At 41.9% G+C, this 22,456-nt stretch overlaps 1 protein-coding gene across 7 annotated transcripts in view; it reads right to left on the bottom strand.

Annotated features, from left to right (window-relative positions):
• Window positions 1-22,456, bottom strand: part of PCGF5 (polycomb group ring finger 5) — a 58,204-nt gene that overhangs the window by 24,956 nt on the left and 10,792 nt on the right. For 4 of the 7 annotated variants that reach the window (XM_048946959.1, XM_048946962.1, XM_048946963.1 and 1 more), the window contains exons 1-2: window positions 7,558-7,682; window positions 6,816-7,121 (exon numbers count right to left, since the gene is read on the bottom strand). The exons of 1 other annotated variant lie outside the window; for it this stretch is intronic. In XM_048946959.1, coding sequence (XP_048802916.1) covers window positions 6,816-6,927 — 112 coding nt within the window. In that variant the 5' untranslated portion in view covers window positions 6,928-7,121; window positions 7,558-7,682. Of the gene's footprint in view, window positions 1-6,815; window positions 7,122-7,557; window positions 7,683-22,456 lie in introns of those variants that run through there. 2 more of the 7 variants (XM_048946961.1, XM_048946960.1) reach the window with 1 other exon arrangement.

Here is a 22,456-nt window from a genome sequence, read left to right as displayed (position 1 = left end):
AACCACTAAAAGGTCTGGTTCTAAACTGATGAAAAAAGAGAAAGAGTATACTATGTAGCATAAATCATGATGGAGAAGGCTCATTAATTAATAGTAATGCGCACTGTACTCCCCATAAAAAAGTGAGCAATACTTCAAACACAGGACTGTGTGGAGACATTTTAGGCAAGAGATTTTAAGAGAAGATAGCCTAGAAAATGAAATATTGCCAAAATCGCAGTAATTAACATTGCTGAAAATTAGAACTTTCCTGTTCATTAATAAAGGAGGTGCCTTCTTCCTAATAATAATAATCAGGAGATTCTGAGTGCATGATTCCTACAAATTAGTGAAGCAAAGCAAATAAATGTAGATACTGGGTATAGGGATGAAGCAAGTCAAAGGTCTAAAGAAGATGAGCCCGTTAAGCCTCAATATCAAAGATAATAAAAAGTCTGAAACAAAAGTCCTAAGATAAGCATCTCCCAGATTATTTGAATGAGAATCTAAATAACCTTACTTAGCCTGGTTTTCACAGGGAATCTGAAACATGCTGCTGTCACTGGAATTCTTCAAATGCAGCATACGGTATCTCAATCATGGCATCTATACTGTGCTGAAGATGGAGATTATATTCTACCTTAGACAAGAGAAAGTGTACTAACTATTGGCAGGAGATGACAATCCTGTTAAGAACTACAAGGTTAAGAATCGTCTGCTACTCAAGACATTCCATTATTTGCAGAATCACAATTTAAACATTTTTTAAAAGCTGAGCAGCTAGTATGATGATGAAATAAGTAAGTCTGACAGTCATAAACAACAGCCACATGGAAATTCAACCGAAAGTCACTGTGGTAAGTAACGTAAGGGTTTGGTTTATTCTAGACCTTTTGTGACTTGATTTCACAGAAACCAAGCTAGAGAAAACTCTATTTCAACAGAGAACAGCAAGTGAAAAAATTTCTGTTCTGCTATTCCTTTAATAAAGGAAAGAGTTTTTAATATTTTTTTGTAAGCCTCCTGTTTGGTGATCACAATAGTGTCCCTATCTATTCAGCTTTTCCTACCTGATGCCAATTTTCAACAATTGATAAAGAATTTAAATTTTTGAAAAAGTCAGTATTGGTCACCATTAATTTTGGAACTGACAGGCCCTAAATCCTAGCCATCTCTTCTCACGTGGGAAATTGCTTGCAACAAAGATTCTAAAAAGATTAGCAGAAAAACTCTCAGAAAAAGTTTCTCTACGTTTCAGGAAAGCTATGTCTGAAGTTCTTTGATAATTTCATTCTTTTCATTTGCTTTTGGGATATCAAGTCAGAGAAGTTCTTGTAGTCTGTGTTAAGATGGCAGTGATCCTTTGGAAAGGACTTGTTGATGTGCCTTGTAAAGACATATTAAACTTGACTCTGCTGGACCTTGTGATTGTTCATCAAACTGAAAGGACATATCCGAGCCGTGACTTTCGTTTACTGCTGGAAGGATTTGATTACCACTTAAAAGAACTCCATGCCACTGAACTGTGGATAATTGGCACGTTTATTTGAAGTCAGGTGATAGACTCCTTAACCCCCACAAATACTAAACAGTGTTAAACATAAAGCCTACTAAAATCCAAACTAATACAACTTGAAGAACTATTTATATAAACTAATCTATGGAAAGAAATCAAATTCCTTGATATGGATATATTTACATGCTCTCATCAAACATTTTCTGAGAGAAGATGGCAGCAATATAGTAAAAAATATACACAAATTCCAGCACTCACAAATAATGAACTGATACGTGATACTCCTAGTAGGAAGAAGATAATCAACCAGTAATTTCAGATATGATAGGTATAATTTTCCTCTTCTCAATGTAAAACACTGAACATTTGTTAAAGCCTGTCACTTTGAAGCTTCAGAGAATGGGGTGGAACCTAAGTGCTGGATGAAGGAAAAAGGGACTCATTAAATAAAAATAAATTAGATATATTTAATTCACAACTTCAGGGAAAAACAAAAAGACCTTTAACACTTGTAATTCAGATTAACAAAATGACATGGTTTGCAATTGCTTTATGGTAGGTTACAGCAATGGTGAACAGTCAAAAGAAAGCAGTTTAACCAACAGCTGCGCAGTCTGTAGAATTCTGAGGTTCATGCATCACATGCCAGTGAAAAGAGGACCTATATTTCCTGACTATATTATGACAGTTGAGACGAGCCATAATAAAACTTAAACTCACAAAAGAGGATTTATTACAATTGATAAAAGTATCTGTGTGACATATGCTAATTGGCTGGCAACCATAACATACTACACAATGCTGCATTTCCCAGTACAGAGCTATCTGGTTCACACATTCTTTTAGATCTTTGTACCCAGCTGCAAAATACATATGCAAGTGTCAGGACTGTACTGTATGTCATCTTACACTAACAAAGAGGTACATGCCTGATGCACCCATAGATACTGTTTACTGAGAAGAGGGTATTTTTAAAATATTGATCACCAAGGAACCTAAATAAAGTTATAAACATTTTTCTTCTAAATATGCCACAAGAAAATGTTTAATTAGTTAATCGTGGGACAAATTCTTTGTTAGAACTCATCCTTTGAATTCTTCTGAGAATGTCCTCTCTCAAATTGAAGCACTCCTTCAGCCAGGGGGGAAAGAAAGAATGCAGTATACACACAGCTAGTGAAACATCAAACTCATCTCAGTGATGGCACAGACATGTAACAAGTACTTAATAAGCTACCTTAAAAATGCATTAAAAGCACTTACTTTTAGGAAAGTCTCTGCATAAAACCAGGACAAAAACCTTTAATATACTTAACTGCCCTTCTCAGAAAATAGACACATGAGACTACTCGTTGTTAATTACAATTATCAGGCACAGTCAGGCAGGTTTCCTTCTGTTAGAAAGCAGAGAGCATTGACCAAGAAAGCTCACTTTCAAGGTAAGACAGATCTGCTAAGCTGCTCCATGTCATTTACTGGAACTGCTGCAGGACAAGGAGCACCAAAGTATCTCAGCTTGCTTGTCTGAGGGTGTGAAGCCTTGCTGCAGTGAAGTTCTTTTGGGCTCTCCTGGTGAGAGCTCTAGCTTTTTGGAGCATACAGCAACACCTGAAAAACACTGATGTTTATATTGAAATTTTCATCTCCGGATGTTTTCCAGATGGAAGGGCATCTCCACAGCTCCTAGACTGTACTGGTTGACAGTTTCTTAATGCAAATGCTAGAGAGACCAGGTAGAAGTAATGCATCACTTCATCTCCTCGTCATAGACAGTGAAAACCTGGCAATGAACGCAGCCATGGGCAGCAGTTTGCCTTGCAGTGACAACAAGGTAACTGAACTCAGGATTCTGAAGAACGCTGCACAGTTAAACAGCAGCTAGGATTCTAAACCCCAGGAAATGCTTGAAAACTTCAGCTTCTTCAAGCACCTTCCAGTCTGAATTCCCAAGGAGGCTGTCATTAGAAAGAGAGATACCCAGGAGGGCTGGCTGTTTTTAAATAACTTTTATTTAGACGTCAAGAGCTAAGCAGCCTAATGTACAGGGAATTCTGTCAGAGCTGCCTGGGACTGCCTTGGTGCAAAAGCTTCCTAATTAATACACAAAAAGAGAACATACTAGAAGTGGAAACAAGGATGGGAAACAAAAGGATGTTAAATCACTGCTCAGGCTCCTAGGGATCCAGTCAGGAAGGCCAAAGCACGGCCAGAGCTAAAACTAATGACAGACTTAGAGGGGTCTACAAGTAGACCAGTGGCTGCATGAAGTTCATAGAAAACACAGACCAGCTAATGAATGAGGGAGACAATTCAGGAATAGGCAACATCAAAAGGCCTGAAGTCCCAATGTCTCTTTTGCCTTCAGAGGCAGAGGCTTAAGTTAGATGTCCAAGTGCACCAGAGTGATTTAGGAAGGAGAGGTATGACCAGCAGTCAGGAAGCAGCAGGTTAAGGTCTACTTACAAAAACTGGATGCATTCAAATCTAGGGGCTAGGTAGGATTCACTAAGCTGAAAGCTACCTCCCTAATCACAGAGGTTACACAGGTGTCTGCCTGAGCAGAAGAGGGCTATGTGTTATGCTCAGCTTTAAGGACAAGAAGGATGGCTGGGGCCACTACAGCTAAATAGCCTCCCCTAACTCCCAGGAAAGACAACAGAACATGCCATGTCCCTTGGAATCAATGTCCAAACAATTAGAGGGAAAAAAAGGGAATCAAGAGCAGTCAACGCAGATTTACCAAAAGCAAATCATGGTTAAGGCTGACAAGTGCCACTAATAACAGCCTATACCATTTGAATGGCAATAACAGAACAGATAGAGCCAAACTCTTCCTAGTAGTGGCAAATGGTGTAACAAAATGCATCAGTCACAAGTTGCTTGGGAGGACATTAAGAAATATTTCTTCACAAGGTGAATTATGCAGCACTGATATGGTTATTTAGAGAGGCTGTGGAGACTCCACACTTGGAAGTTTTCATAGCTCAGCTATTCAGAGCCGTGGCTCAACCTGTTGCAGTGCTGGCAATTAAACAGCCTCATACATGAGATTGGCTGAGCCAGATTCACGCATCCCTTCCAACCAACCCCTCTGGAAGTCATTTAAACAGTCTGACATACTGTAGGATGCTAAAGACTGGCAAATAGACCTTCTTCAGGAACAATTTTTCTAAGTGTTCACTGTGCCAAACAATGGAGTGACATGGAAGAAGATAATGGGACATACCCGCAGCTCACATCTAGCCTGCTTTAGCCAGTAGTGCTTACACGTCCTCGACAATCACGTAAGAGAACAGAAAAAGGCCTCAGTACAGTAGGCAAAATCATTCTGTTTAAAGTAGCAAAGGAACAAAGAGGTGCATTTGTAGAGTAATGCATTATCCTTGCAGTGTTGTAAGCATTTCCTCCCCAACAAATGCAGGGAAATTCATACCACTGATCCCTAAGTTGCATTCAGTCTTTCCAGTAAACAGTGAAATAGTGGAGTTCAGCTGTCTGTCCAACATTTACAAAAACCTCAATAGAAAAACTGCTTTTAAAAAGACATTTCTCAACACAGAACTTCGTTACTTAACATTTTTCAGTAAACACAGATGTTAATTAACCACTAACTGGTTACTGTTCATCACATTAGTTACTATGATCACCAGAGAACATCAATATGCACTTGCCATCTTTTCCATAAAAACAGACCACATTCCCAGCATCTAGAGAATTTACCTTGCTTCTTAAACTGTTCATACCCGCAGATTTGAATTGTTTGTACAGTTTTGAATTACAGCAATGGGCAGTGCAAGACAAGCACCAAAGGAGAGTTAAACGTACTAGAATTTGTGATAACTACTTGGCTGTGGATGAAAAATCATACCTACATGTCAAAAAAAAAAAAAAAGTATTCTAAAAACCAAAGTGTAAAATAATTCCTCACAGTACACTCCTAAATTCTGCAATATACATATCACCTTTTCCTCTACAGACATAAAGCTTTCCTATCAACATCTGAAGTTTTTTTTTTTAAATTCTTTTCCATCATTGTAAGCATCATATATTGGCAACTAGCCACTACAAAGATTCAACACCTTCTTTCTTGCATGTCTACTTAATGAACCCAAACACAGAACATTTTTTGCTGGGGGAGACCTGCGTACCTACATGGAAGCTCAGCAAGCTTCACTTGCACTAACCAGCTGCAGAATGGGGGGCAGGCAGTAACAGAGCTGTCTCAGCAAACAGCTCACAATCCACAAGTGAACAAAAGCAACAGATGCTGCTGAAAGAAAATGCTCCTTCTGCCATTATTGTTTTGTAATGGGAATGAAAGTAAATAAACAAATAAATTATCTAAACAGAAAAATCCCATAATAAAAACAAAGCCTTTTTATTGGAGTCTGAGATGATTTCTCATGTAACATTTTTGCTTCAGCCCAACTTTTTAAAAGTTACTACTGTCCATTAAACTTCAGCCACACACACACAAAAAAAAAAAAAAAAAAAAAAAGACTAATGCTGGAAGCTTTCCATTTTCTTTAAAGGGAAAGTTTAACACTAACAGCTAATATACCTCTCTCCCATTTCATTTCAAAATGTTCTAAGAGTGCTCTGTTTAACTTCTTTCCTCTGGCAATTAAGTTCCTTCACCAAACAACCCAAACCAAAAGAACTTTATAACCCTTAGCTGATACTAGACTTGGGAAAAATGTGTTCAAAATAAATTTTCCTCAGAAAGTAAGTGTACTGGGCCTGACAGAATCACTGATACATCCAGCATCATTCATACACCAATGTTTTAGAAGCACTGGGAGCATAAGACAACCTGAATAATCTCTTCTGAGTCAGTTTCAAAGAGATCTACTCCCTAAGTGAGCATTCTACCAAATTTCAAGTACTTCTACTCACTGTGCCACGGAGGGCACTATGGAGTTAGGAGAGCTAGGCCCAATCCAAGAGGCTGTGCGCACTGTGGTACACCAACAGTTGCACTGCTTCAGTTTCAAAGCGGCGCAGCCTCATCATAAGAGTACCACACCCGATCAATAGTCTCATTCTGAGCAGGCTGTGGTGACACACGTGTGTGCTGCGCCCAGCAACGCCACCCTGCTCGGGGGGAGGAGAGGGGCATCCTCGCCCTATGGGGTGCTGAGGAGAGCATCCACAGCCTCAGACATACCCAAGTGGCAGAGAGGTACACCCCAGAAATCACCGAGCATTCCATGCAGCGCACCATCAGTAAACAAAGCACTGCACAGAGGTCTAAGGAGACATCAGTTGAAACTAGCAGGGGTGCCTCTTACAAAGGACAGATGTGCTGTGAGGTACTTACAGGTGTGGAGGCACTCCGTGACCGTGGTGGGCTTGATGAGATAGCCTTTGCAGATGTAACAGGTGATGTGAGGATTGAAATCTTTCACCAAGTGCTTCCTCTGCGCAGCCATTCGTGGGGCAGGACAGGCTGCCGGAGTGCCGGGGGTCAGGGAGCGGATCCGGGAGGTGCTGCCCGCCGTTCAGGAGAGCTGCGGTGCCGCTCTGCGCAGCGGGACTTTTTCAGGCATTTGCTCGCGGTGCGGGAGCTCTCAGGGGGCCGCGGCTCGCACCTCTCGCCGCGGCGTCAGGCGAGCCATCTCGGGACCTGCAGCACACGTGGAGGCACAGCCGCGTGAGCCGGCGGTGCGGGCCGACGCCCGCTGACACGCGTCGCCATCGGCCTGCCGGGCGTGCGGGTCGCCGTTTATGTAACCGCGGCGGCCGCTCCGCAGCCGAGCCCCGGCCCGCCCCGCCGCCCTCCCAGGGCTTCGTCCGCCGCGGGGTGACAGGTGCAGCTCCCGCCCGCCCCGCCGGGGCCCGCGGCCGTCTCGCCGCCCGCCCGGCCCCCGAGGAGGCACGACGCGCTCCGCAGGCCTCGCCGGGCCCCCACGGGGAGGAGCCGTGCCCTTCCTGCCCCCCTCCTCTCCCCAACCCCCTCCGCGGCCCTCCGGACGGGGCGGCCCGGCCGCGGGCGGGCTCTCCCCGCTCAGCCCGAACTCCCGTCCCGCCCCGCCCGCGGCGCCCCCCGACCCTCGCCGTACCTGGCGGAGCCCCGCGGCCTCGGGCGGGCAGCCGCCCAGCGAAAGAGAAAGGGAAACGGCGTGCGCCTCCCGCCCCCTCCGAGCGCTCCCTCCCTCCTTCCCTCCCCGCCGGCTGCCGCGGTCGGTCCCAGGGCGGGCGGGACGGGCGCGCAGGCGCTGCTCCCCGGCCGAGCCCTGCTGCGCCACCGCCCGCAGCGCCGCGCCGGGAGCCGCCCGCAGCCCCGAGCGGCCCCGCGGGGGCCACAGGTAAGCGCCGCAGCGGGCAGCGAGCGGAGTGAGAGCGCGGCCCCTGCCTCGGCGGCACCTAGTTGCCCGGTTCCGGCCCTTGCGGCGTTCCTAAAGGTCCTTAAAGGCGACCTCAGCTTCTGCCCGTGGGGAAGCGACGCTTCGGACCCTTTCCCTGCCCTCGCCTTCCCTCTCTCGAACTTTCACGGAGAAACAGTGAGGCGCCGGACCAAGTTAGGCCCCCCGCCTCCAACCAGCCGGGGAAACGCTAAGCACGCGTGAAAGCCGTCTCTATGGTCAAACCCGTCCGCTTTCAGCACCCTGCTCCTAAGAACGCTCCGGCACCAGGAAATTCTTCATAAAACCAAAGCGGCCTTAATGGTCTTTTTCAACTGCGGTATCTCTAGAAAATGTTAACTCTCGTAAAACACTAAAGACAACAATACGTGGAGTCTTTTCCTCTGTTAGCTGCGATGTCCTCGCCCTGCCTGACACCGCACCCGGGCCATTCTGCAGCGGGACGCTCCGTTCCGCTCCCCTCCCCTCGGTTTCTGCCCCCGGCCGTTCCCTCTAGCACCCAGCTGGCAGGCCGGGCCGGGGGCAGAAAGGCGTTCTCGTTAACGTTTCGGTGCCACGGTGAAAACGCTACAAAACAGGCAGCACCGACACAACGACACCGAGGGTAATCCTGCTTGAAAGTCGAAATTGGAGAAAGCACTGTCCTGAAAGGTGGCAAGATCATTGTTAAATGAACACTGCTCCTTTGAAAGCACAGCTTGTGAAGCATGTTACTAGGAGAGAATGTAAGTTGTTCTTCATGTAAACATTTTACTTAGCAGAAGGGAGTATTTTAGTCAGCAGTTGCATTCTGGCAGTTTAGCAGAAGTTGACAATTTCAGAATGAGCGTGAGTGACCCAGCTTGGACTACACACACATTTATAACAAACATCTGCCAATGCTTTCCTGGCTGTTTCAACATGACTGTGGCCGGTAAGACTTGCTTTAAAAATAAACTGGATTCTAAGTTCAATATTCCAAAACACATTTTATCAAATCTCACTACTGAAAAAAAACCCAAAAGACATTTCCTTAAATTTATCAACAAAGCTCATGTTTACACAATAATGGATACACAATGTTCTATCCAGACACATTAAAAACAGAGTCCTGTCTCTATGCTGTAGTGTTGCCTATAGAGCAGTAACTGTGCATCATTTAAGGTGCTGGAAGATATGCCCCATTGGCATGGATTCCCTACATACCTTTCTGAAGGGGCACCAGTCACATCCCAAGCAGAGGGCAAATGACACTTTCTTGCTCCATCTCCTTAAAATTTAGGAGGTTGGCCCTGCTGGTACCAGGCTGTATTTATGAGACACTGAATGCTTTTAACTCTGAAAACAAGGCTGAGGCACTTAGCACCTCTTAAGACCACAACATAAAGCAGAAATGGGAAGCACTGCAAAATAAGCTCTTATTTCATTATCTGAGAAAAGTAGTGCAACAAAAATATTTTGATACTTGTTCCTACTTTACATCAGGAGGAAAGAAATTGCATTAAATGCTTCTGAATTTATTGTTATTTCAAAAGTAGTTAACTCCCAACATTGCACCTACCAGGTGTAATAAAAGCACAGGGCCACAGAACCGATGTGAGCACTTGGATTTACTTAATGCAGTTAGAAGGTAACGGTGCAGTGTTTGAATCAAAGTGGTCGTTTTCAGGTTAAGAGTGAAACAAAATTAACAGAGCTAGTTCTGGTAAACACATATTGTATATTTACAGCAGCAGATGTGCTGCAAAGAACACTACAGCCCTCAAGACAGTGATGAAAATACAGCTCGTTTCCCTGTGTGTCTTAAACCTGACTTTGCTACTGACTGACTTATACTCGCTGCCCTCTAACACAGTAATTACTTATTTCTAATATAAATCTATTAAGCCCTTTACGTACATGAGCTGGTCTAACAAAAAAAAAGGTTTTGTCTAAGCATTATTGAAAAAGGAGTGGTTTATTGAAAGCCTTGAACAACTGCTGAATCATCCCAATGCAAAACAAATTCTTTACATTTGATATGAATAAGTGCATAACACACAAGAACTTGAGAACTCTATGCACTTCATTATTTTTACTCATTAATGCAACTCTGACATTTTTGAAAGGTACCTACATTTGATGGGAATTTAAAGACTTTCAAAACTTGAGAACATCACAGAATTGCTCAGCTTAGAAGAGATCTAGTGCAAGCCAAGGAGGGCCAGCTACAGACAGCTGTTCAGGACTGTGTACAGCCACAGTTTTGTGTTTCCCCACAGGCAGAGACTCCACAATCTTTTGGGGTGACCTACTCCAGTGCCTGACTACCCTCTTAGTGTTCTCTTGTGTTCAGATGGAATTTCAGGTGCCCTATCAGTGATCACAACAGAGAACAGTTTGACTTGCTCATCTTCATTCCCTCCAATATTTATACCCATTGTTAAGATGTTCCAGAGCCTTCTCTTGGCCAAAGGGAGCAGGCCCAGCGCTCTCAGCCTCTCCTCATACATAAGTTGCTCCAGCTCCTTACTCATCTTTGTGGCCCTGCGCTGGACTCGCTCCATATCTTCTTTTTACTGAAGAGCCTGGGCCTGGACACAGCACTCCAGATGTGTTCTCACGAATGTTGAACATAGAGGAAGGATCTCCTTTCTTGACCTGCTGGCAGCTTAAGTGAAATCACCACATATTTACTCAGGTACAAAAAAAACCAGATCTAATGTACTGGCATTGTTTTGGCTTCAGAAGCAGTTCTTCCATCTAGTATAGTCTTGCATAGTGTCATAACAGCATTTTTCACAAATAACTGATTTTTGGTGACAAAATGCAGAGGGGAGTTTGCTTTGAACCACTGAAGATTGCAACAGCAGGAAGGACACTAGATGTGCATCCATTTGCCTAGGCACCCAGTTTCAAAACAGTGATCTGAGATGGGGTTAGGAACTGTTAGCAACTAAAGTACTGGTGGTATACTTAATCTCTCCTGTTTTGTATTATGGCAGACTACAGTTTTAGTGGACTTTGATCTCCTATGCATCATCTTTAATTTCCTACAGGATACCGAAAAAGTGTTTTGTGGCTTGTGGTATCTTCTGTAGAGTGAAATGGAGGAGGCATTATTTGACAGTTGTCTGTGATTGTGGGGAACCACAGAATGACCAAAGTAGTCCTTTATAGTCCTATGTTTGATATAAGCTCACATCAATTCTGTGTAAAGTTGAGGCAAGTAAAGGTCACCCATTTTGATAACGGGTTTAAGTCATAATTTGAAATTACCCACATCAGCTGTGAACCAGTTGCTCTCCATGCACAAAGAATTACTATTCTGGTTTCTGTTGGCCAGTTATTTTACTTCCACTGCTTCTTAGTCTTCCTCTGAATTCATGGCACTAACTGCATGCATTGCCATTGATACTACTGTATACTCAAATACTATTTCTCTACCTACACTGCTGTCTGACTATATGCTTCTGCCCATTCAGTTTCCTTCTATTCTGTTCTCTACAAGAGAATCAAATGCCTATTCTGTGGCTTTTCCAGAGAAAAGCTACTCAGGAATTAATCTTATCTCAAGTCTTCCTACTACTGCGCAACAGTGAAAAGAGACAGAACAACATTAGTCCATGAAGATCAGTGACATTATTAGAAACACTGAAGCAGTATAACATGCATAGGACAGCATGAACATGGCTGCTGTCTGCACAAGCAAGACTGTCTCCTTTGTAGATGTCCAGGATATGTTGGTCATTCTCCATATACGTATCCTTTAAGGCACAAAGTAGTTCTCTGATCAGTTCTTTCCCACAATACTTCCTAATGACTATTTGCTATATTTTAGTTTTTAATCCTTGTTTCAGCCAGCATTATGTTTCTTCCCCTCTATACTCCATTATATGTATGGTATCACACATATATTATACCATTTCCAGTATTTGTTCCCTAAATATATCAAAGCCACTCACACCACCATACTCTGCAGCTCAACTAAGCAATTACATGAAGCATTCAAATACCTTTAAAATAGCCTCATCTTTCAGTCTCTGGGAGATGGCAAACAAACTCCAATGGCTCCTGCTGAAATTGTTACTAACAGATTTTGTTTCTTACAGTTGAAAGCTGGCAGGAATGCAGATCAAATTGTATCACACATGTCAAACAGCTTCACAATTATGCAATCAACTTGCACTGCAAATTAAAAACAAGACTTGCTACTAGATCTTAAGTCAAAGCAAATTTGAAACTCCAAGAAGCTCAGCAGAAGCAATCCTCGAGAAAGCTCCTCATGCCAGTTATAATGGCAGAACCAGCAAACAAAGCAATAGAGAAGGAACAACCAAATTTCTTCATATTTTACAAAACAAATTAACAATATGCAAAATGTCTCAGGGTTGGTTAAGTAAGTGAAGCATTCTATTTCAATTGATTTTCAACAGGAGTTCTATTTCCAGCCCTCTCAAGAATAAAACCTCTAACTCAATAACATATTATTGGATAGACTACATTTCATTTGCACTGTATGAGAAGACTCATTCATGGGAAACATCATTTTGGTACCAATTAAAACAATAGAATTCACCAAAGGAAAACTAATACAGGTATTTGTGAATTTCATTTTTACTTCTTAAAATAATGATTTTTTTTCCCCTCAAATTAAGTAAAAATAGGGGGTAGGGGAAAGACACTCCAGCCCTAGCTTCATATACTCACATATCCTATGTTTTTTTTAACAGGACTTTAGATTATATGATTCAAGCTTTTCCATGTGTCTCTATCTAATCATATAACTATGGTCACAGATGAATTTAATCTGAGTTAGATAAAAGGCATTAATTCCATAATTCCCCATATTTAATAAAAAATAGAAAGTCTTCCTGTATTTTGGATGTTTGTTAACATTAACTTGGACAAACAAGTCACTCCAGATAACATTTTTCTGAAAGCATTATCTCAATATTAATAACTTATCAATATGCCGATGGGAAAAGATTAAGCAAAAATGACACTTTTAATTGATTCCTCATTTCAATAATGTACCAGTTTTAGGGTGAGACAAGCTCAGGATTCTAGCCAGAATCTATTCTCAAGTGAACAATCACTCCTCAACCCATAACTTGGCACCATATGCCAGTTCTGAAGTCATATTACCTTAGGAATTTGACAGTGCTGGTTTCACAACTTGATTCCCATGACTGCAACAAATCATAAGAGTTTGCATAAGCAGTGCCATTGCTTGACAGTATCATCTTTAGAGTTTTCTACAGATATCATTTATAAAACAGTTCTCAAATATGCAAAATGTTTAGAGATTTTTTTATGATTACAGAATCACAGCCTTCAGATTCAGTTTGCATTCAAATTGCATTTTCTGTGTTGATGCTCAGCCTGATCAAATGTACATCAAATGAAGCTTTCCATTACGTCCCCACATTTTGAGCTTTCTCACTACAGTGGTTAGAAGTCTGGGCTCAACATGCTGCTAGATCACATGGTTTTTAGCTGCATAAGATATTACAGTTTGGACTCCTTTTAGGCTCTGGACAGAAGAGGACTGATTCCCTCCCAAATACAATTAATATACATTATTCTGCTTTAAAAAAAAGCTGAGTTGTCTTCCGGAGTTCATTCTCAACCTAGTAACTCATCCAATCTCATCAACTAGACAGGACCATGAACTACTTCTGTAGGAAGAAAAACATGCTAAGAAATGTAGGTAATACTTCAGGAGATTATATTTACATTTAAAAAGAGACCTCCAAAGAGCCACTATTTAGCACTGTGTGTGCAAAAAGCCTCATGCATTCTGCTGCAGAAGTACTGTACTTACACGGAAAGTCAACTATGTTTACATCTCATATTTAGCCCCCGATTCTACAGACACTACCACTTGTGCTTCACTATGCACACTCATGGTCCATACAAGTCCACAATCCAGCTCATTCAAATGGGTGACTATTCACATGTATCAACCTTAGCACCAAAGTCCATGCAGCAGTGTACATGCAGATATACAATGTTCATCTTCTCATATTTTTCAAAGGTATATAAAATGAGCAGAGCACAAACCATTCTATACATATGTTTTATGCCTTAGTGCTATTTCTAATCTGAATTGCTACAGTTCCAAGTCCTGCAGTCACTGTCAAACACCCTAGATTCTAAGAACCGAGATTGATCTCAGATATAATACCACATCTTCAGATTGCTAGCAGCTTTTGTATTATCTAACTGTATCCATTCATTAAAAAACAGCCTTATTTTCAAGTTTTTCCATCATCAGTAATGTTTTGAGCTGCCCATTAAATTCATTTCATTAAAGTTTCCTAATGCAAATGATAAACTATGAAGATGTCATACAACATCTGACTACATTCCTACAACCTGTTAACAGTTTGCTCAGATTTTTCAGATGTGATTGTTCAGTGTTGTGGCAAGTTAAGCTTCTAGAGGCCTAAAGCTAGAAGTTTTCATCTATCAATTTTCATGGCAAATCTCACTCCACTCCTTAATCTAAAATCCTTGGTAGGCTTTCAAGAATAAAAGGCATAATACTCTTAAAATGATGTGCCTTTATCACAAATGCATAGATGGGAATATGAATTTTTGACAAGGTATCAGGCTTATGAGAACTTGTTGATACATATAACACATCTTGCTCCTATCATCATCGTGCTGTCTATTTAATAATGCACATTTAAATACAAGATCTTAGTTGCCACTGCTCAGTAGGAATAAAATTAAGGAGATTTACATTTTCCCACTGAGAAATCTGGAATGCTGTCTGGTGTATCACCCCTGTGTCTTTTAAACTTGTCAGAAATGCCTGTGCCATCATAACCCGCTGTCAGTCAGGAACTAAAATATGTATGTTGAGGCTACATCTTCTGCTAAGCAGCAACTTACCAAAAGTCACACGAGAAACCATTGCTACAAAGGACATCAAAAAGAGGTACGTTCAAACAGAGATTGCCAATTTACACTTGTATCCAGCATGTTTTAAATCTGTTCTATAATTTTCCTCATTTTACTGTTCTACCACATTATTTTCTCCTGTTTATGACTTTCATCCTACAAAGTGCATGAAGAACCAGTAAAATTATTAAGGGATTGGAACGTCTGTTATATGAGCAGGGGTTGAGGAAACTGAGATTCTTCAACCTTGCTCAGGGGGGAACTATCAATTCATATAAATACCTGAGGGGAGAAGTAAATAAGATGAAGTAAGAGACTTCTTCATATTGTCCAGTGACAGGACAAGAGGCAAACTGAAACAGGAAAATCCCATTTAAACATAAAACTGTTTTGTTTTTCTACCATAAACATGAACACTGGAATGGTTTGCTCAGTGAGGCTTTGGAATTCCCATCCTCGAAGGTTTCAAATCCTACTGACAAGACCCTGAGCAACCAGCTCTAGCTGATGTGCTGTGAACAGAGGTGCTGGGATAGACAGAATCCTGAACTGCCTCCAAACTTCCCTTCCAAACCTGTCTGATTCTGTGAGGTACAAATAATTAATTTACAGTAAAACACATTATAATAGATGTTGTGATGATCTCATAAATCAATAATTCTAAATACAAAAGTTTATTCTAATCTCCAAATTTAAAGAGAACTGTACCTTTGCTAAGGGCAGGAATGCTCTAACAGCAGATCTGTAAACAAGCTCACCAGCGGCATCAGTTTAGCAATGGTCATGTACTCATTATAGGCTACTTACTGTAATAATCCGGGACCAGAAACACTTAAAAAGCATTTGGGAATATTGGCTGTTCCCTGTGAAGTAATAACTAAGAAGCTAGGAGCAGCCCTGTTGCCATTAGTGGGCTTACTGCAACTCAGAGCCCCCCACCTCTCAGTGCCTGCCTTCTATGCTAAAGCGAAGACTTCATACTTGTAGGTGGTAAACATCTGCTACAGACACCTGATGAGAGAAAAGAGTAGATGAGGTCTATAAGTGGAAGAAATCACATATTTGCATGCACTGGTCCTCATGCAGGACTGTGACCATACCAGTATCTGCTAGAAGAGCAACGCAGGTGAGGGTACAAGCAACCAAGGAGGCTTTCATAGAGCTCTGACAATTCCTTTCTGATAAAAATAAAGAGAGATGCTTTGCTAGATCTGATTCTTACAGAGAAGAACTCTTTAGGGCTGTGAAGGCTGGGGACAGCTTTGGCTGCAGCCAGGTTGAGATTGTGAGATCTCAGGCAATAAAGGCACATTTATACAGGCTAGATGATCCTAATCAAGTCCATGTCTCCTGATAGTGCTTGTGAATGTATCCTGACAGAGCTAGTAGACATGATGTTGCTCAAGGCCATCCTTAATGCCCCATTAAAGATCATAGGTATCTGAAACTGATCCTGAGGACTAGAAAAAAGCAAATGTCATCCATCCTGGAAAGGCAAGAAAGAAGATCCAGAGAACACAGACTGGTCAGTCTCACCTCAATCACAGGGGAAAGCGAGAATGCAAATAGTCCTAGACATGAAGAAAAACGAGGGTAACAGATTAGCCAGCACAGGCTTGTGAATGGTAAAATGACCTGATCAGACCAAGAGCCTTCTATGAGGAGATGGCTGGCTTTGTAGATAAAGGGACACCACCTTGGCTTTAGTGAACCTTTCAGCACTGACTGTATGAACTAGATAAACAAAGAGGTGGACTGAAACCTGGTTGAGCTGCCAATCTCAAAAGGTTGATGTGCGAATGTCTTTGCCTTATCTCCACTGCTCAGCACATATCTTCCTATCCTCCCATGCTGTACTTTCATGAGGGACCAATGACATGGCCACAAGACAAGAGCTCAGCATTCATCACAGTTCATACCTCTGATGCAACACAGACTCATCTGGAATTACTGATACTGACTAGGGAAAAATACAGCCTTAGTGATCAAACAACCTGCAAGGTACATTGTTTATCAAAGTGAAACAATTTTTTTTTTTTTTTTTTTAAAAAAAGCATAGCTTCATCATATCTAGTCATTTTACATACAGCAAGTTCCCTGTATGAAAAGTTGCTAAAGAATAAGTTATGCAGGGAAGACTAAAAGCCCTGTGTCTATGATTGTGTGTCCCTGCACTTCAGTTTTTTTCTTCATCAACTTAGCATTACTTCCAACCTAGGGGTAATCAGGCCCATGGCAAGATTCATACAAGTGCATATCCCTGTTGTACCAATGCTTGTTATAAGGATACACTCAAGCATGCACTGTCTCTGTCACCTTGCCCTTAGTGTCAAGTACTGGACCCTGGGATCTGTTTTGGTTAGCATCATAAGGCAAAATAGACAAGAGCTACCAGGTTTTCCTAAAAATCATTACAGACCAGTAGGATTCTATCACTTACCAGCTCTGAATCTGTTTCCATTTGTTCCATATGTCGAAAAACTTCAAATTATTAAGCAGCTACTGTATATGCTAAATAATTTAAGAACACATTTATCATTAGAGTAAGCATTAGACTACTGTGTAGAAGTACACAGTCCTGAAAGCTTATCAAAATAAAACAAATTTTAGAAAGGAAAGAGCAGATCTATTTTTTTTATCTCTCTAGCTTCAACAATGATGGAAGCAAACAAAAAGAACATCTATCAGCACAACGTCGTCAAACAAGGGTCCAGAGCAAGCTGGGTACCATTCACTGATGACCGGTGTGGATGAGCCAGGAATTACAGTTGAGACTCAGGGAGAAAAAGAGAGTCTACATCCTCTGCAAGAAGGGACAGGCTACTTGGGGAGATTACAAAGTAGCAGCTAAGGTATGCAGGGAGGAAGTTAGGAAGGTGAAAGCCCAACTTGAACTCAGGTGGCCTCTGCAGTAAAAGACAATAAAAAATCCTTTTATAAATATATCAACAGCAAAAGAAGAACCAAAGATAATTCTCATCCTACACTTGATGCAGTAGGGAATGTGGTCACTGAGGACAAGGAGGGGGCTGAGGTCCTCAATGCCTTCTTTACATCTGCCTTTAATAGCCAGGCCAGTTATCCTCTGGGCTTTTTATGCCTCAATCTGGAAGTCTGGGACACTGCTCAGAATATGCCCCCAGCAATTCCAGTGGAGACAGTCAGAGAGCTTCTCCTCCATCTGGACTGTGACAAGTCCATGGGACCAGATGGGCTGCACCCTCAGGTGCTGGGGGGGGGGAGGGGGGGAGGGAGGGTGATTGCTGAGCCTCTCTCCGCCATCTATCAGCGCTCCTGGTTAACTGGTGAGGTCCCAGAGGATTGGAGGCTGCTGATGTGACTCCCATCTTCAAGAAGGGCCGTAAGGAGGATCTGGGGAACTATAGACCTGTTAGCCTGACCTCGGTACCAGGGAAGGTTATGGAGCAAATCATCTTGGATGAGATTGCATGGCATGTGTGCAGTGTCCAGGGGATCAGGCCCAGCCAGGATGGGTTTGCGAAAGGCAGGTCATGCTTGACCAACCTCATCTCCTTCTATGACTGGGTGACCAGTCTGGTAGATGAGGGAAGGGCTGCTGATGTAGTCTTCCTAGCCTTTGACATGGTCCCTCACAGGCTTCTTCTGGGGAACCTAGGTGCCTGTGGTCTGGACAGGTATAAACTTCTTTGGATAAGGAACTGGCTACAGGGCTGTGTCCAGTGGGTCGTGGTGAATGGAGTGAAGTCCAACTAGTGACCTGTTTCAAGTGGTGTTCCCAGGGGGTCAGTACTGGGGCCCGTCTTGTTTAATATCTTTACTGATGACCTAGATGAGGGGATTGAGCGTACCCTCAGTAAGTTTGCAGATGACACCAAGCTGGGAGGTGGTGTCGATCTGATTGAGGGTAGGGAGGCCCTTCAGAGGGATTTAGACAGGCTGGACCACTGGGCTGAGGTTCAACGAGGCCAAGTGCTGGGTTCTGCACTTTGGGCACAACAAACCCATGCAGCGTTATAAGCTTGAGGATAAGTGGCTGGATGAGTGCGAAGAAGAGAAGGACCTGGGTGTGTTAGCTGATGCTCAGCTGAACACAAGCTGACTGTGCCCAAGGCCAAGAGGGCCAACGGCATCCTGGCCTGCATTAGAAATAGTGTGGCCAGCAGGAGCAGGGAGGTAGTAGTCTCCCTGTACTCAGCACTGGTGATGCTGCACCTTGAGTACTGTGTTCAGTTTTGGGCCCCTCACTACAGGAAAGATGTTGAGGTCCTGGAGCGTGTCCAGAGAAGGGCAACAAAACTGGTGAGGGGTCTGGAGCACAAGTCTTATGAGGAGCGGCTGAGGAAGCTGGGATTGTTCAGTCTGGAGAAGAGGAGGCTCAGGGGAGACCTCATTGCACTCTACAACCTCCTGAAGGGAGGTTGTGGTGAAGAGGGATTTGGCCTCTTCTCCCAGGCAACAAGCAGGACACGGGGTAATGGCCGCAAGTTGTATCAAAGGAGGTTTAGATTAGACATAAGGAAGAACTATTTCTCTCAGAGGGTGGTCAGGCACTGGAATGGCTGCACAGGGAGGTGGTGGAGTCGCCATCCCTGGCAGTGCTCAAGAGGTGTCTGGACAACGTGCTGCATGATATGGTTTACTGCTTGTGGTGGCAACGGTGATGAGGGGACAGTTGGACTAGATGATCTTATAGGTCATTTCCAACCTTGTGATTCTATGACTGTAATCCCTGACACTATCTTTGTTATTTAACAAACCTGGCTTGATTACAATCCATATATATCCATTCAGCAAATATACCTTCAGCTGCAGTCTAGCATCATGAAGAATACATTGAGTCTGCTTTACAGAAAGAGTAAAATACTCTTGTTGCTTTCCTAAGAAATTTCTGATGCCAGCCACACAGACAGGTATGACTGCCTAGGAATTAAAACTACCAAGTTTCAATACATTGTGTTAATCACAACATTATTCTTCATCTGAATATTCATTTGACATGGATTTAAACCAGGCACCTAATCTCTGAGGTGAGGGATTTTATTTTGCATGAAATAGTTATATTGAGCACTAAGCCTACACATCATCTCATACTGCTGTTGCTACTAGATCCTGAAAATGATTAAACAAGTTATCAGCTGTTACTTTTAAAACAGGATCAGTAAGGAATTGAAAGGTAAGTCTCCAATCTCAAAGTGGAAGCATGTGAAACATTTTACAAGAAAAAAAAGTTGAAAGATTAAAGTTGGATTGGGCAGAATTTCATATGTCACTGAATATCCAAGTTGTGTCTTTATATATATAATTTTATACACTCGCAAAATAGGAATGAAACAGAACATTGCTTTGATTAAATTTTTGCTTTCAGTTTTAGGCAGGAGTAATGACTACTTAAGATGACAAAGCTTCAGTCCCGTCAACTCATCTTTCTTTTTCTTATTAACAAACATCTCATGAATGAATGTGAACATTGCTATTTACACAGCCCAATCCCACACAATGCTGACATGACTTCCTTGAACAAATTATTTTTGTGTCCCTATGATGTAATTAAATGTACTTCTACCAGTGTTGTGATGAAGAAGTTGTTGGGCAGTATACATCTAGCACTGATAGACTGCTTTACAGCTACATATTCATTATTAAAAAGGAAATAAAAATGCACAGTTAGGCTCATTTCCAAAGCAGCAGTTAAACAGTAGCAGGAAAAGGAATACTGCCTCACTGTATATTTGCAATTAATTGAAAATACTTTTGGTGACAAATAAAAGAATGCTATTACAGATCTGCAGCTAGGTTATAGGCAACATTTTCATCACTGCAGCATAGCTAGAAGCGTACGTGTAGTCTAGAATGCCTAATCTTATTCTAGATGTACAACAGTCTCCCAACAGCTAGGAGGGAAGAGGCAAAGCACAAGATACTACCAGTGTCCACATAGTGCATTAGTAACTCTGAGCAAACAAATATTGCTCCTTTTAGCTCCTGTAAGATTCCCTACACTACGCTATCTCATAAAAAAAGTGTTCCGGAAGGACGTGGACACAGTTAAGAACTGAGGTGATCCTCTGCTCTATTACATCTCTTAGTTTGGAAGCCACAGAGATTGCATTTGAATTCTGCAGATATCATGTTATCTTTGAGCATATAGTTAGGTTGTGATGAACATTGCACATGCAAAAACATCCATTTGAATACACCACATTTCCATCCATTTTTCTAGATCCCTCCTTGCACCCTCCAAGAACAAGATATTTACATACTAAGTACCTCCTTCCCTGCCTTCTACAATACCTCAATACTTCATGAGTACTCAAGTGAACTCCTTTTTCACAAGGCCCCATTTTGCTAATGACAGGTGAGAGCAGACATAAGAATAAGATTTTCACACAAGATTCAGACATTGTTCTGGAAAGAAAAATGCTTACATGAGGAATGCTGGACTGCTTACATCCCTACAGACTCCAATGTCAACAAAAATAACAGGCACCTGTTCACTCTACTCCTAAATGAGCACTGTTGGTAAACCTACACAACACTTAAGAGATTCCAGAAAGAAAAAAAAAAACAAAAAAAAAACCCCACAGTTTTACTTGATACAACTGCCAAACATGATTTTTCAGAACTCATTTCTCTATGAAAGAAATGCGTTATGTTAGACAGGAGTAGGTGGAAGCAAAACATCTAAGCAAAACATCTACAAGACTCCTGCAGGAAAAAAAAAAAATCTGTTTGGCAAAAGTTGAGCATTAAATACTTCCCCAGTTATTGTGCAGTGTGCACAACTGTACATAGTTTGTTTTCTACACTTACTGATTTAAGTACAAAGTTGCGTCCAAGAAAAACAAATCTTATTTTTTAATTCATTCAAGTATTGAGCAACATCAATGGGGCAGACCACTTAAATTTAAGAGAATTCAGCCACAGTATTAAACATTGTAAAGATTATTATGGATCTATTTCACTATTATCTCCTTCATTCTAGATATTAATGGAAAATGCAGTGTTTAAATTCCTGTATTAAACGATCATGGAGATTTTTTTTTAAAACCTGAGTATAAGGTAGTATAAGTCACAAATTTTTTAAACTACAAATGGGTAGGCTGAGATTAGATGTAAGGAGGACATTCTTTAGGTGAAGGTGGGGAGGCACTGGCACAAGTTGCCCACAGAATGCCCCTTACCTGTAGGCATTTAAGGCCAGGTCAGATGGGATCCTGGGCCCAGACACAGGGGAACACATCCCTGCCCACTGAAGGAGCTGGAACCGGATAGTTCTTAAGGCCCCTTCCAATCCAAACTATTCTGTGATTTCTTGCAAAATAAATAAAAGACATTCACTTAAGTCGGGCTTTTTTCTTTAAGAAAAAAACTCTTATGGAAAGCTGATTTTGGACCACTCTGCACCCTAGCTAGTTTGCTTCTATTAGTTGGTAAAACAACACATTTTTTATGTGTTTATTTTCTATGAGTACAAAATACAAACGGAGAAGGGTTTAATATAGAACAAATGGGGAACAGTATTTTTACAGGAAACCTGCACACAAGTAACAAACCTCTGGCATTCGAAACTAGTTGAAATCAGTACTTAGCAACACTGAGAACATAACTTGAATTTCAGCGCAAAAATGGGTGTTTTCATGCAACAGCAGCTAGGATAGGGGCCTAGAAAACATACATTGCAACCTTCCAGTCAACTCTGTTGCAAACAGAAATCTTTGGAAATTGTACCACTAAGTCCATCTAC

Source organism: Lagopus muta, chromosome 5 (genome assembly GCF_023343835.1).
Source record: "Lagopus muta isolate bLagMut1 chromosome 5, bLagMut1 primary, whole genome shotgun sequence".
In the NCBI taxonomy this organism is placed as follows: Eukaryota; Metazoa; Chordata; class Aves; order Galliformes; family Phasianidae; genus Lagopus; species Lagopus muta.
The sequence above is the reverse complement of the archived record's forward strand: the minus strand, read 5'-3'. Positions and strand labels throughout refer to the sequence as shown.